The sequence below is a fragment of the Mixophyes fleayi genome, chromosome 4, assembly GCF_038048845.1.
Source record: "Mixophyes fleayi isolate aMixFle1 chromosome 4, aMixFle1.hap1, whole genome shotgun sequence".
Lineage (NCBI taxonomy): Eukaryota > Metazoa > Chordata > Amphibia > Anura > Limnodynastidae > Mixophyes > Mixophyes fleayi.
Window position 1 is genome coordinate 168,997,076 of NC_134405.1, and position 15,586 is coordinate 169,012,661.

Sequence of the window (15,586 nt, forward strand, 5' to 3'; positions counted from 1 at the left end):
AGGATTTCCAAGTATCTTGTTGATTGTTGGTTAATTGTATTCATTTTGCACTGGTTAGTGCTTGGACTTGTCCAGTTTAATTCTTTTTTATCTTGTGCTCTGAATATATTTTTCCTCATACATATATTGCTAGTTTAGAAGTTTGACCACTCTGAGGGACCTAATGGCTTGGTACACCAGATATTGGACAATAATGCCTGTTAAAAGCATAGACAAACTTATATTTTGTCTTTACTATTAACAGAGGGTTGAAAGTGGCTCCCAATGCCTTCCCACAGGATACTGTACAATGCATTGCATTAGCTCCCCCTAGAGCTCCATTATTTTGTACCGAGCATTAACACTTGTGAATGCTTCAAGCAACAGGAAATTAATGGAAAGCAAACTCAGCGCTTGTCAGAAAATGTGTGTATACAAGTTCATTTACTACCATCAGAGGTCTAGAAAGAGCCCCCTGACTGTAGGCCACAAAGTGTCTCCATCCTATATCTGCTTATTCATTTTTAGTGTGCTTTGTTCTATTACAATAGTCCTTGTACTTCTGTTCCCTGGATATCAGCCATTGTGCTAAAGTAGTTTGAGGGGAGCAGATTTCTTCAATTACAAGAAAGCTCTGTCCAGAGGGGCTGTATTATTACAGATAGCCTCACTATGGGAGGAGGGACAGTTATGACAGTCAATATTGAAGGTCATTGATTTCGATAATTTGCAGCTGATAGATTTGTTCGCCATTCATGTGGTGAAATTGATCACAGCTGTAAACATTGAACAATTAAAATCTACATGTGTGGCTGGGGACTAGAGAGGAGCAATATCTTCAAAACTGTTCCATTAAATATTCAGCTTTTTTTGCATTTGACCACAAAATGTTACACCCTTCTCTGGTGGAATTTAGCCTTATGTGTTGGCAGTCCGACCCCAATCACACCACCAATGAATTTATCATCATCGTCCCAGTTCTTTTAATGGACTATAAATTCCATAGAATGTGAATTTTTAAATACAGTGTGGAATGTCATTTCGCAGAATGGCAACGCAAAAGCAGAATATTGTGTCACTGGGACTCTACACCCCCGAAAATGGCTTATTCCACCACATAACTCAATTTGCTCGAAATTCCACCACAATCTTGTTTATCGCTACTGTGGACTATAATGCACCTACACAGCAACTATAATACTGTATTTCACACACACACACACACATATATATATATATATATATATATATATACATATATACATACAGCATATATGTATACAGCATATATATATATATATATATATATATATATATAGTACACGCATATATGTATATATATATATATATATATATATATATATATATATATATATAATCGTAGATGTACATATATATATATATATGTATATATATATACATACAGCATATATATATAGATATATTTATATATATATATATATATATATATATATATATATACGGTACATGTATATATATTCAGTACATATATACATATATATATATATATATATATATATTATTTTTTTTTAAACATTTAAATATAATGTAAATAATGGAATAGATTTCCAAGCTCATTTACATTTACTTATTTTCAAAAATATGGTATATATCTATCTTATTTATTAACCTAAGTTGGAGCTGTAAGCAGTGATTGGAATGAAAAACATACAATAGCATAAATTAACATCTGCATCTGTAAAGTAATGAAAATTATTATGACACGAAGAACTCATAGCCACTAGCATGTTTTAAATGTGTTTTACTGTACTTTTTAAGGATAAATATATATATATATATTTATATATAGGGAAGCAAAGTCTATAAAAGAGGGCCTATCTAACCATATTCTTAAATATGCAGTATGTCCAAATTTAAAATAAAATCATTAAGCATAATTATTTCAAAGTCCTCTATTACTCCATTAGTATCTCTTAGTTGTGTCATTTGCATCCCCACCTATCCAATACCGTAAACATGATGTCATTCTGCAGAACGGCCAAGCCAATTAGGAACACAAAGCTTGCATTGCTGTACTCTGAACCTCTGAGAAATGGCCTCACAAAACTCTGCCACAAAACTCAATTTGCTTGAAATTCTAACGCAATCTTGTCTACTAGGAACTATAATGCCAACGATACAGCAACTATAGGACCTTATTTCACAATATTTTCTGAACTTACTGCAGTTCATATGGCTATTTCTGAGATAAATCTTTTTTTCAATTAATGGTATATTATGTTAGTTATGTAATGTATTTGTTATGCTATATATATTTTAAGGAATATGTAATACTTAAGTGTTATTAGTAGTTGTTGAATAGTAAAAATTATTACCTTCAGTATCTGATTCACTCGCTGTTGTGAAATACAAAAAAACAACAAAAATGTTATTGGTTGCAATAGTGAAATTTCTTCTAACTACATATGTGATTAACATGATATATACGTTTAAACATGTTAATATAATGTAATTAAGTAAATAAGTTTTCATATCCTTAACATCTTTACCAATATATAACCACCTACAAATTTGAAAAAAATCTTAACTTGAGCTGCTGTTGAAAGATCTGTTTAAGTGACAAACATACATTAGCCTAAATTAATATTTGCATTTGTTAATGAAAAAAATATGACACTAAGGGCTAGATTTACTAAGCTGCGGGTTTGAAAAAGTGGGGATGTCATTTTGTAGAAGGTACTAAATAAATGAAAGCTAGAATATGATTGGTTGCCGTAGGCAACATCCCCACCTTTTCAAACCCGTAGCTTAGTAAATCTAGCCCTAAGAGCTCATGGCCACTTGGATTTTTAAAATTTTGTTTTACTGTTGTTTTTATTAACAACAAATACTTATAAAGGCAGGACTATGTATAAAAAAAGAGCCTATCAGACCACATTCATATATGTCCAAAGTAAAAAAGTAAAGCCTAAGTATGCCAGTCCTCCATTACTCAATTGTGTCCATTTGCATCCCCACCTCCCCAGTACAGTGGCCACAGCTTATCAATGTTCTATTAATACCGGGCAAGCGAAGCTGACTGAGGATCAGAAGACCACTTTAACAAAAGTTTGGAAGCCCAGACCAGCCCAATAATATTCTCAGCAACAATTGCATTATCTTGGTCGGTACATGGGGGCAAGAGGATAGGAGCACTTTTAATTTGTGAATTGGAAGAGATAAAGTATAAACTATAATTGTCTTGTTTACACACACAACCATATTTCTGATGGAAAATATACTATCAGTACTTACCAGGTGAAGTAGGAGCTTGGGTTGCTAATATATTGGGAATAATAAGAAACATAGGACAAGTAAAAGTTATAGCACAGGTCATAAAGAAATTTTGTGAACTGTTAAAATACAACGAATCTGAATGTCAGTAATCATATTTGTATTTCGCCCTTGTCATTAATTACAATCAATTACAATCCTATAGATATTTTTTATATATTTCTGGGCTTTAAATTTTAAAATGAATTTGCAAAACAGTGGACATTTTACTTGTTATTTCATGTATAGGCAGAAGAGCCTGAAATCAACCACATTGCTCAATAATGCTAAGCATGACATATCGGTATACTGTGAATTTGTAGTTACTGGACTGAATTATGGATGATAGCTACCATCCTACAACAAAGCAAGCTGTTACACCGTACTAGCTTCTTTCATGCTCATTACCAAGAAATGTAAACGCAATCTGCCCTTACTTATTTATGGTTGAAAACAAAACCAGAGAAGAAATACGCACACGCTCAGTATATCCCATATTATATATGGTACCAGCTGCATGGTAATATAAATGCCCATATATGTTTGTAAAACAAAAAGACGGTTGTTGTCAGCGCTTATCCTTAATGCTACACATATATGTGTATCTAGCAAAATGAAAACATGAGGCATTAGTTCATATTTTGATCAAAACATTTAAGCCTGCATCCCACAGTCAAGAGTACCTCATTGTATGCAAGTCCTACACTGACCTATAAGCTTTAGCCACTATTAAAATGCAGTTAAAATCAGATGCACTCACCTCCCAGGTACAGGAAATTGAATCTAACTATGGCTGGCTGAGATGCAGGCTTAAATATTTTGATCAAACTATGAACTAATACCTCATGTTTTCATTTTGCTAGATACACACAGATATGCAGTGTTACAGATAAGTGCTGACAACAACTGTTTTTGTTTTGTTTACTTATGGTTTATACCTGCATCTAATCTATTAAAGGTTTCTGTGAGGGAGTGTTGACAAGATACTCTACTTTTTAATAGATTTACAGTGAAATAAAAGAGTAATGATGAATGTGTTTTACTTTCATATTTGAAATTAAATTATGAGGTTTAGTGATCCTCTAAACAACTTATCAGCTGTTCTGCAGTGCTAAGGGTAATCTGCTTTGCAGAGGGCAGCAATACTGCTGCAACAATATAAGAATATATTATAGGAAAGAGAGGCCAAGTGAAAGCTCTGGTGGGTGATTTTTTTTTAATCAGAATTGGTAAATTAGCTGAAATCTCCAGGACACAAACAGGTTAGAGACAAATTACATATATGATTATTTTACAACCAAAATGCTGCAATGCTAATAAATTGCATATCATCTTAATCATCTTAAAACTTTGATGCATTTCAACTTCAGCATTTTAAAGCTTGTATATATTACCCATGTATCCCTTTAAATAGATGACTAAGTGCCTATTACATTAGATTTGTTTTTGTTTCTGCTTCATTTCACTTTAACATAAGTAATGTGCTTAAAGCAATAAATAGTATTAAAAGTAACCCAGATGGACAATTGCATCTGTTAAATAATAAAAATTATTAGGACACTAAGGGGCATATTCAATTGTCCACGGGATTGCCTAAAATCCCATGGACCGCGCAGGATTACCGTTATTACGGTAATCCTGCATGGAAAAAACGTTAATACAGTAATTTACTCACTGGATTTCAGCTCGCAGCTCAGGGAATTTTTCCGCGCAGGATTACCGTAATAACGGTAATCCTGCGCGGTCCGCGGGATTTTCAGCAATCCCGTGGACAATTGAATATGCCCCTTAGTGTCCTAATAATTTTTATTATTTAACAGATGCAATTGTCCGTCTGGGTTACTTTTCATACTATTTATTGCTTTAAGCACATTACAATTGAATATGCCCCTAAGAACTCATAGCCAGTGACATTTTTTAAATGTGTTTTACTGTTGTTTGTCGTAAGGACAAAATACATTTAAAAGCAGTGCTAGGTATAAAAGAGAGTCTATCAGACCACATCTATATATATGTCCAAAGTTGAATTAAAAATATAAAGCCAAGTGATGCCAGTCCTCTATTACTTTGTTAGCATTTCTCAATTGTGTCCATTTGCCTCCCCACATCCACAGTACAGTGGCCACAGCTTATAAGTGTTTTATTAAAACCAGGCGAAGCTGACTGTTGATCAGAAGACTATTTTATCAAACGTTTGATAGTCCAGAACAGCCCAATAATAATTTCAGCAACAGTTGCCACATTGCCCATCTGGGTCAGCACATTGGAAGAGATAAAGTATAAAATGAAACTGTTTTGCTTACACACAAATATCTTTCTGATGGAAACATACTACTGTACTTACTGTATCCAGTATGATCGTGGGTGGCTAATATATGGGGAATAATAAGAAATATAGAATTAGTAATAGTTACAAAACAAGACAGAATTTTTTGAGTCTATAAAATACAACATATACGAATGTCACTAAATGTCAGTAATCATATTTGTATTATGCCCTTCTCATGAATTACCTAATACCTATAGGTAAGTCTTCATAAAATACATGTCTCTGAGCTTGCAAGTCTACATATAATATTATAGTCAGTCTATTCTTCACTTTTAAACTCCAAGTGAACCATACTAGAATATTTTTCTTAATGGTTCTATGCTCTGTATAGAAAAACATTCTCAATGGTAAAAAAAACAACCCATCATCCTGTATATAGAGGTTATCAATTACATGAGTTTTAACAGAACATCAATTTAAACAAGTGTGCTTGACTCAGTCTAAGCTGTATATTCTGGGAATGGCCAAGTCAGTATGGTGACCATTATAATTATATCAGTAACTTTCATTTATAACAATATCATTCACAGAATTAGGCTATGTACACACAACAGAATTTTCTGAACAATCTGTTATCTAACGAATTTACTAATGACTGAAAAAAAATACTTCCGATCAGCATGTCGATTTATGCGTACACACTTTGCATGTTTTAAAAGATTTGCCCACAGATCTGTGTTCTTCATCTGTTATAACCATTGTGTGAAAAGATCATGACTCAAAAAACTCTATGGAGATCCTGACCATAGCTGAACGAGATTTACAGCACTGCTAAACAATCAAATCAAACAATGGTCGGTGCTTTAGAACGACTATCGTTCATCGTCTAAGTGTACACGCTAATGCAATATCGGGCTGGATGGTCGTTTATCGGGTGATTGGCCCAATAGTTGGCTGAAAACACTATAGTGTGTACCGAGCCTTACTGTAAAAAATGACTAACTTTACCATGTGACAGGGTTATCTTTATTAGTTGTGCATAACTTGCCATTGGTTTAGTTACACCTATCTTAAGATTCAAAATACAGAGAATCTACTAATGTAGGACAGGTCTCCAAACCATTGGGTGACAAACAATTGCAATAATGAATACCTTTGAATTGTCCCAATTATTTTTAATTCTGTCATAATGGCCTTAGCTGCAATTAACACATCTGAGCCAAATCAAAATAAAAGTATAAAGGCACAGCATAATAGAACCTTGTTTTACATTTATTTCTCCATTATCCCTGCAATACCAACCACACCAAAGTGATGATTAACCAAAAGTTCTATTTTAGACACATTTTGATTAGAGATGAGCGGGCTCGGATATCTGAAATCCGAGCCCACCCGAACGTTGCCGATCCGAGCCGGATCCGAGACAGATCCGGGTATTCCCACCAATTGCAAAACTGAAACCGAGGCTCTGAGTCATAATCCCGCTGTCGGATCTCACGATACTCGTATTCTATAAATCCCCCGCTAGCCACCGCCATCTTCACTCGGGCATTGATCAGGGTAGAGGGAGGTTGGGTTAGGTGGTCCTCTGTCCTGCTATATCTCTGCTGTGCTGTGCTTTATTTTTCAAAATAAATCCAAAACCTTAAATCCGAACCAAAACCTTTCGTCAGGTGTTTTGCGAAACAAATCCGAGCCCAAAACCTCAAGCAAATCCGAAACACAAAACACAAAACACGAGACACCAAAAGTGGCCGGTGCACATCCCTAATTTTGATAAAAACATGAATCACTTACTGTGTGTATTATTTTTACTATACATAACTAAGCAAGAAAGGTGAGAAATGTCAAACTTACAGGTTGTTTTTTTATACATTCTGTAAGGTAAGGGGGTGTTGACATAATACTTTACTTTTAGTAGAGTTGCATTGAAATATCAGGGAAACAATAAATGTATTTTAACTTCATATTTCATATATGAAATTAAATTATGAGATTTAATGAACCTCTAAACTCATCAGACCAGTCCAATAGTACTTTCAGCAACAGTTGTCACATGGCCTGTCTGGTTTGGCACATTGGAAGATATAAAGTATAAATGTATCTGTTTTGTTTACACACACATCTTTCTGATGTAAACCATACTACCTGTACTTACCGTGTGCAGTAGGAGCATGGGTTGCTAATATATGGGGAATAATAAGAAATATACAATAAGTAATAGTTACAGCACAAGTCAGAACAGAATTTTTTGAATCTGCAAAATACAACAAATATGAATGTCGCTGAATGTCAGTAATTATAGGTTTTCCTTCACTTTTACACTCCCAATGTACCATACTAGAATAATCTTCTTGATGTTACCATGCTCTGTATAAGAAAACATAATCAATGGTAAAATTCACCAATCTGTAGATTGTGGTTATCAATTATATGTCTTTTAACAGAACATGAAATGAAACAATTGTGCTTGATTATGTCTGAGCTGTATATTCTCGGAATGGCCAAGTATAAGTCAAAATGGTGATCGCTATAATTATATCTGTAACGTTCATTTATAACAATATCATTCACAGAATTACTGTATTCAAGGAACAACTTTAGCAGGTGACAGGGTTATCTTGATTAGTTGTGCAGAAGTAGGCAATGATTTAGTTTATATTTATCTTAGGCTAGGTATACACTGGAGCATTTTCGACCAATAATCGAGCAAATCAGCCGTGATACGACCGATCGGTCGGAAGTCGGCTTAGTAGTAGTACTGAATAGTGACACAATGTCAAAAGTTATTTTAAAGTGTTGATTGGTGGCTCATTTAGTTGGTCATACTGTTTAATATATTCCGACCAGTCAAATAATGATCATGTAGTGTGTATAGGATTCCGATCCATCCACGAGCAACTGCAGATAGTTCCTCATTTGGGGGCGTGTGTATGTAAATTTCTGATGCCTGTACCATTCCCCTGTGGTGCGGTGTCCGCACGTTGCTCATTTGGTAATTAGGTGCTTCTAGCGGTAAAGCAACAGCAGGTGTCTATTGCATTTATGCGCACAACATATGTCTGCTAGTTTAATTATAAACCTTTGTCACTGCAGTGTTATAAAAAAAACAATGTTTTATTTATACAGTATGTGTATTGCTTATGTCTGCCTTCATAATTATGCCTATTTGTCACATTATTGTACACTGAATACTGAATAATAATGCAAAATATGTCTCTTACATTTGTCTGCCTGCATAATTATATACATTTTTGTATATTACTCGTTTATATGTGTCCAGTGTTCCCCTGTTGCCAAAGATCTTAGGGTAGCAACAAGTCTCTGCTCTGCAGATATGTGTCTCCCTAAACGGCTGTCCTCCTTGTGAATGATGGGGGTGACTAGTTGGAACAGTTCCTGGAATGTGGATTCATTCATTCTCAGGAAATTCCTGAAGTCATCGGGGTTGTTGTTCCATATCTCCTCTAGCAGAGGCATATGAGAGAATGAGTCTCTCCTTTTGAACCACTCTTTGGTCCAACAGAATCTATGGCTGTGAAAAGTTGCTACTTGGATGGTCGGTCTTTCGTTATTCGCCTAAAACGGGACTAGTGTGTACGCATTAATCGTCCGAGCGATCGGACCTTCGGTCGAATGTAAAGTCGCTGTAGATAACACATCGGTCCAGCTGACGTAGGACAGGTCACCAAATCATTGCGTGACAGGCAAACAATGTAGGCGCAATCTGTCCTTTTTTACTAATGGTTTATACCTGTATTTGATCTATTAGATGTTTCTGCGAGGGAGTGTTGATATAATACTTTACATTTTAAAGTTGCATTAAAATATCAGGGTAACAATAAATTTATTTCACCTTCATATTTCATGTATGAAATTAAATTATGAGGTTTAATGATTCTCTAAGCTCATCAGCTTCTCTGCAGTGCTAAGGGCTAGCTGTTTTACAGGGAGCAGCAATATTGCTGCAACATCAACAGAATATAATATAGGAAAGAGAGGCAAAGTGAAAAAGTTCCGGCGAATAATTTTCAATCAGAATTTGTGAATCAGCTGAAGTCTACAGGACACTAATATGTAGGTTAGAGACAAATTATGTATATCATTATTATACTACCAAAAGACTGCAGAAAAGATAATAAGTTGCATTTTATCGTATTATGATTTGAGGATATGATTTTTTAAAAAAAGGTTTTTCTATCTCTTTAAAACCTCTGTCTATTTTAACTTGACATGTTGGTGAAATATGGATTATGATTCACACTGTCCAATGGAATGGGTATATTTTTAGGTGGTAGAGAGTGAAATGCATTTTTTACTGATACTTGGATGTCAGAACATATCTCTATAATAAGGAAATTAATTATATATATTAAAAAATGCTTTTATATATTACCCATTTATCACTTTTAATTAACAACTATGTGCCTATTACATTGGTTTCTTTATTTTTTTCTGTTTCATTTCACTTTAACATAAGTAACGTACTTAGGGGCCTATTTATGAAGCCCTAAATCATGCTGAAATGGCTTTTTCTACATGGTTTAGGCATTTTAAAATAAAGTGGTTATTTAAGAAAAAGCCTAATGCAGGGGATATCGGAGATATCGCCTGCCTTAGGCAAAGCACTGCAGAATCCAGCTATCTCCATAATACTCAACGGGGACTATTTTTATGGAGCTTGACCAGATGGCTGACACCATCTGAAGATAGCATTAACCATTCAATCCTATGGGGGGAGCATCGCAGGAAATGGATCATTGGATCCCTCTCGGTATCCTTGCTTTTCTCCTGTGCACTGTCTAATTAAAATTTCAATTGTACAACTCTAGGTCGCGCATGCGCAGTAAAGACTCCAGGTCAAAACCCGGAGTCATCATTAGAAAAGAATCATCACCAGGACAGCCGTCTATCGGATGCGCTGTCCCAACATGACTTTTATAGTAAATTGCCCCCAAAAAGTGATCCGCCATCGTTGCTAAAATATTAAAAATCTCAAATAGGCTCATTAAAGTAAATAATATGATAAATAACCCAGATGGGCATTTGCATGTGTTAAATAATGAAAATAATTATGAAACTAAGAACTTATGGCACGTGGAATTTTTTAAATGTGTTTTACTGTTGTTTTTAGGAAGGACAAAGTATATATAAAGGCAGGGCTAGGTATAAATAAAGAGCCTATCCGACCACATTCATATATGTCCTAAGCTAAAATAAAAATGTAAATCCTAATAATGAAGGGCATGGCCTGGTAGCCAAAATGGTTGGACGGGGGTTCTTGTGGGCTCTGAACACCATGGAGACTTTATTAGCTCTGTCTCATTGTTACCCTACTGTCACACGTGAACTAGCCCCCACAGACGGTTGACCACCTTGGCTTTCAATTGATGCCGTTTCTGCCTATATTTTCAGATCTGGAGGCTCCCCACAGCAGATGACCTGGTATCGGTGTGAAACGCACTGCCCCAGGCACTGCAGACCTGTACTACAATTTCTGCTAACCCAAGGCCTTAACATCTGTCCCTGTGGGTGTCATCACCGGTATTATTATTATTATTATTATTATTATCATTTATTTGTTAGGCGCCACAAGATTTCCGCAGTGCCGTACACAAAGCAAACAGTAGACTATACAGGGTGAGACAGTACAGACCAATAAACAAAATACCAATGCTTCAGAAACTCCAGGCAGGTTAATGCAGTAGAGGCGGAGTAGAAGAACAGGTGTGGAGACAAGAGGGAAGAAGGCCCTGCTCATTCGAGCTTACATCCTAAGGGTGGGTGAACGAAACAGACACAATTGGAGGAAGTTGAAGTGTGGGGAGAGGGACCGGGAGGAGAGAGGGTAGAACGTTTGGAGGAGATGCGGGGTTAGGTAGAAGGTTGGTAGGCTTTGAGGAACAGGTGAGTTTTGAGTGCTCGTTTGAAGGAGCACAGATTAGGAGAGAGACGGATGGAGCAAGGGAGGTCGTTCCAGTGGAGGGGGGTGGCACGGGAGAAGTCTTGGATTCTGGAGTGGGAAGTGGTGATAAGAGTGGAGGAGAGGCGGCGGTCATTAGCTGAGCGTAGGGAGCGGGCAGGAGTGTGAATGGAGATGAGGTGAGGCAGAGGAGGAGCGGTGTGAAAGGAAGATGAGTCTTGCAGCCGCATTGAGTATATAGCGGAGGGGTGCGAGGTGGGAGTGGGGGAGGCCAGTAAGGAGGAGGTTGCAGTAATCAAGGCGGAAGATGATGAGTGCGTGTATGCTAGTTTTGGTGGCTTCCTGAGAGAGGAAGGGACGGATGTGGGCAATGTTGCGGAGTTGGAAGCGACATGCTTGGGCGAGGGATTGAATGTGGGGGGCAAAAGAGAGAGAGGAGTCAAGAGTGACCCCAAGGCAGCGGAGTTGGCTGACAGAGGAGATGGTGGAGTTGTTAACAACGATAGAGAGGTCATGGTGGGAAGGGAGTCGAGGCGGGGGAAATACAATGAGTTCAGTTTTAGAGATGTTAATTTTGACAAAGCACGAGGACATCCAGGAGGTGATGGCTGAGAGGCAGTGAGATACACGAGAGAGGAGGGAGGAGGAAAGATCAGGAGAAGATATGTAGAGTTGAATGTCATCAGCATAGAGGTGATACTGAAGACCGAAAGAGGAGATGAGAGCGCCAAGGGAGGAAGTGTAGAGCGAAAAGAGTAGAGGGCCCAGAACAGAGCCTTGAGGGACTCCAATAGGGAGAGAGGAGGGGGTGGAGGAAGAACCAGACATGGATACAGAGAAAGAGCGGTTAGCAAGGTATGAGGTGAACCAGGCATGGACAGAACTGGAAAGGCCAAGAGAGAGAAGAGTTTGCAGCAGGAGGGGGTGGTCTATAGTGTCAAAGGCCGCAGAGAGATCGAAGAGGATGAGTAGGGAGAAGTGACCCTTGGCTTTGGCTGATAGGAGATCATTGGTAACTTTGGCCAAGGCAGTTTCAGTGGAGGGGGCGATAGCCAGATTGGAGGGGGTCAAGGAGGGAGTTGACCAAGAGGTGTGTGGTGAGGCGGCTGCAGACAATCCGCTCGAGTAATTTGGATGCGTATGGGAGAAGATAGATAAGGCGATAATTCGCAAGGGAGGTGGGGTCAAGATTGGCTTTCTTGAGGATAGGAGAGACTATGCCAGAGGAGAGTGATAAGTTGAAAAAGTGAGCCAGGTGAGAGCAAACAGTAAGAGTAAGAGAGCGAAGGAGGTGAGAGGGGATTGGATCAAGAGGACAGGTAGAGGGTGGAGAGGAAAGAATAAGGGAGTGAACTTCATCACCAGATGTAGGGGTGAAGGAGCACCAGAGCTGATTAATAGAGGGCGGTGAAGCGATGGTGGTGGCGGGAGAGGGATTGGAGGAGGAAATGTTCAGTCTGATGGCTTCAATTTTGGAAGAGAAAAAGGTGGAGAAGTCAGAGCCGGAGAGGGAAGGTGGGAGAGGGGGAGGGGGGGAGAGAGGATGGATTTGAAGGTGGCAAAGAGGCGACGGGGATTGGAGGACTGAGAAGAAATGAGGGACTTGAAGAAGGATTGTTTAGCAAGGGACAGGGCAGAGCAGAAAGAGGAGAGCATAAATTTAAAGTGGAGGAAGTCAGCCATGGAATGAAATTTCCTCCAGAGGCGTTCAGCTGTGCGAGAGCATTTTTGAAGGAAACGGGTAAGTTTGGAGTGCCAGGGTTGGGGAATAAGGCGTCGGCGGCGGATAGAAGAGACCGGGGCGACAGCGTCTAAGGCAGTAGTGAGGGATTTGTTGTAGACAGAGAACGCCTGATCAGGGCAGGCCAGATTGCTTCTGCTATGCCTGAGTGGGGTGCACGGTTCCCAGCCTGTAAGAGCATCAGCTGGAAGAGAAGTCCACCAGAGCGATGCGAGTTTATATTGAGTATCTAGGCCCTTTGTGGCTGAAGCATAGCTCTCTGCAGAAGCTCCCCTGGCATTTCCGACAAGCACAGCATTCCCACCCCAGGGACCTACCCTATGTCTGGCTGGTGCGGCGTCTGCTGCACCCTCCTGGAGGCTGCCGCAAGATTTTTTTATACAGCGTTGCTAAGTGCTCACACTACACATGGGACAGAAACGGACTCCTCTCCTTCAGGGGGTGCCTGAGTGCGGCCCTCCCCCCTCCAATCACTAATGTCCTGGCAGTGAATTCACACATCCCCCCTGCTGAACTGGCTTGTCTGGTAAGGTTGCCGTATACCCACATATGATGACTGGGCAAACGCAGCTTCCTGAGTCACTAGTAATCCCCTATGTCCTTATTAAAATCAATGGTTGGATCCCTAGAGTTTAGTGTTGGTGCTCAAGGATCCTTTCCTTACATTGGCGAGTAATCATTTGATTTTTATGAGAGGCTTATCCTGTAATTTTTACCTTTTGTGATTGCTTGTAAAAATGCTAGACAGATTTTCCATTAACCTGGCATCAACTTCTCTAAAGTGGCTTTCCAGTTTGCACCTTTCACAGTTTCTTCTTAATGTAGCCTGACTATCTGGTGTCCTCCGCTGCCATCTTGTGGCCATGTTTTAACTTCATGTTTTACCAAATACCTGCTGACACCATCTAGTGGCTGATCCTATAATTGCAACCTGTGCTTTGTTGCCGCATTTAGCCTTGTCTGCATATCACACCTGTCAAGCAAGGTAACAGAGACTTTGCTGCCACCTGGAGATAATGGGCTGATGCAACAGCTGTTTCTATGATTTATCTTATTCTCTACTCCTGTCCGCTCTCCCAGGTCACCCCCCTGCTATGTTTATAGTCGGTGTCCCCCAGTACCCAGATTGATAGTATGGACATTTACAAGGGTTTGCTTGACTTGCTTGCACATATTCATCAATATGGGTAACTAATACACCCAGGAACCCTACTGGACCCAGCTTTATCTGGTGTCTTTGCCAATCTTTAGGATGTAAGCTCTCAGGAGCAGGGCCCTCTTTCCTTGTGTGCTCCCTCTACTATTCCATCACCCTCTGTACCACTTGGCCTGCTTCCCTAGCCCTATTTTCTTAAGCTTCGGCCTACTTCTCGCTGATTTCTACCATCACTTTCACTCATAGTCCCAGTAATAATTTGATTTGCATTAGCATGTTACCTGTGTCTGTGTATATATTTTTGTTAATTTTTTGTTCTTTCTGTATTATGTTGTGTCATTGCTCACTGTTTTTTGTATGTCATTTATGGTGCTGCGGACCCTTTGTGGCGCCTTATAAATTAATTATAATAATAAATTTTAATTTCATCTATGACTGTTATAAATGTTGGTTACAATGGAGAAACATAAATTCACAGCTATCTGGTAAACAGCAACGTGTAAAAGGTGAGTGGTTAAAAAAGGATCCACCTGTTGCTACCACAGGGAAATCTTGTTCGGACGAACAAGCAGATAATACTCAAATGTCTGATATTCCTACGACTCCTGATTTATATTTGGATGTTTTCAAAGCCATAAAGGAAATGATGGAACCAATGTTTCAGGAACAGGCCTCTAAGTTTACCACAGCAATACAACATTTGAAAGCCCAGCTTTTGCAAGCTTCCCAACATGTTCAAATGAACAAACAGCAAATCAGCGAACATTTCCACAATGTTGCACAAGTAAAGCTAAAGTTGGTAGCGGTTTGTAAAATGCAAAAACAATTATGGATTAGAATTGATGACCTTGGTCACTCCGAAATAATCTTATCAGTTTGCCAGAATTGGTAAAAGGATAACCCATTTCTTATCTACCACCCTGCCAACTCTGCTCCAATTTCCATGTGCCCATTCCTCAATTGTTATAGAACAGCCACACATTCTAGGCCGGTGGTTTCCAAAGTGTGCGCCGCGGCTCCCAGGGGTGCCGCGGCGCTGTCACTGGGGTGCCGTGGGCCCGCCAAAAAAAAAAAGAAAGAAAACAGAAACTTACCAATCTGCGCGGCACCGGGACCCAGCAGCCTCCTCTCTCCCGCAGCTGTCACTGACGTCATTCAGTGACAGCTGCGGGAGAGAGGAGGCTGCTGGGTCCCGGCACCGCGCGGATTGGTAAGTTTCTGTTT

General features: G+C 38.9%; 1 protein-coding gene across 1 annotated transcript in view; it reads right to left on the reverse strand.

Moving 5' to 3' along the window:
- The window catches only part of LOC142149569 (mucin-19-like), a 105,568-nt gene that overhangs the window by 77,512 nt on the left and 12,470 nt on the right, over positions 1-15,586 (reverse strand). The window contains exons 4-7 of the mRNA XM_075204895.1: positions 7,701-7,724; positions 5,618-5,641; positions 3,256-3,279; positions 2,337-2,357 (exon numbers count right to left, since the gene is read on the reverse strand). Coding sequence (XP_075060996.1) covers positions 2,337-2,357; positions 3,256-3,279; positions 5,618-5,641; positions 7,701-7,724 — 93 coding nt within the window. The remainder of the gene's footprint in view (positions 1-2,336; positions 2,358-3,255; positions 3,280-5,617; positions 5,642-7,700; positions 7,725-15,586) is intronic.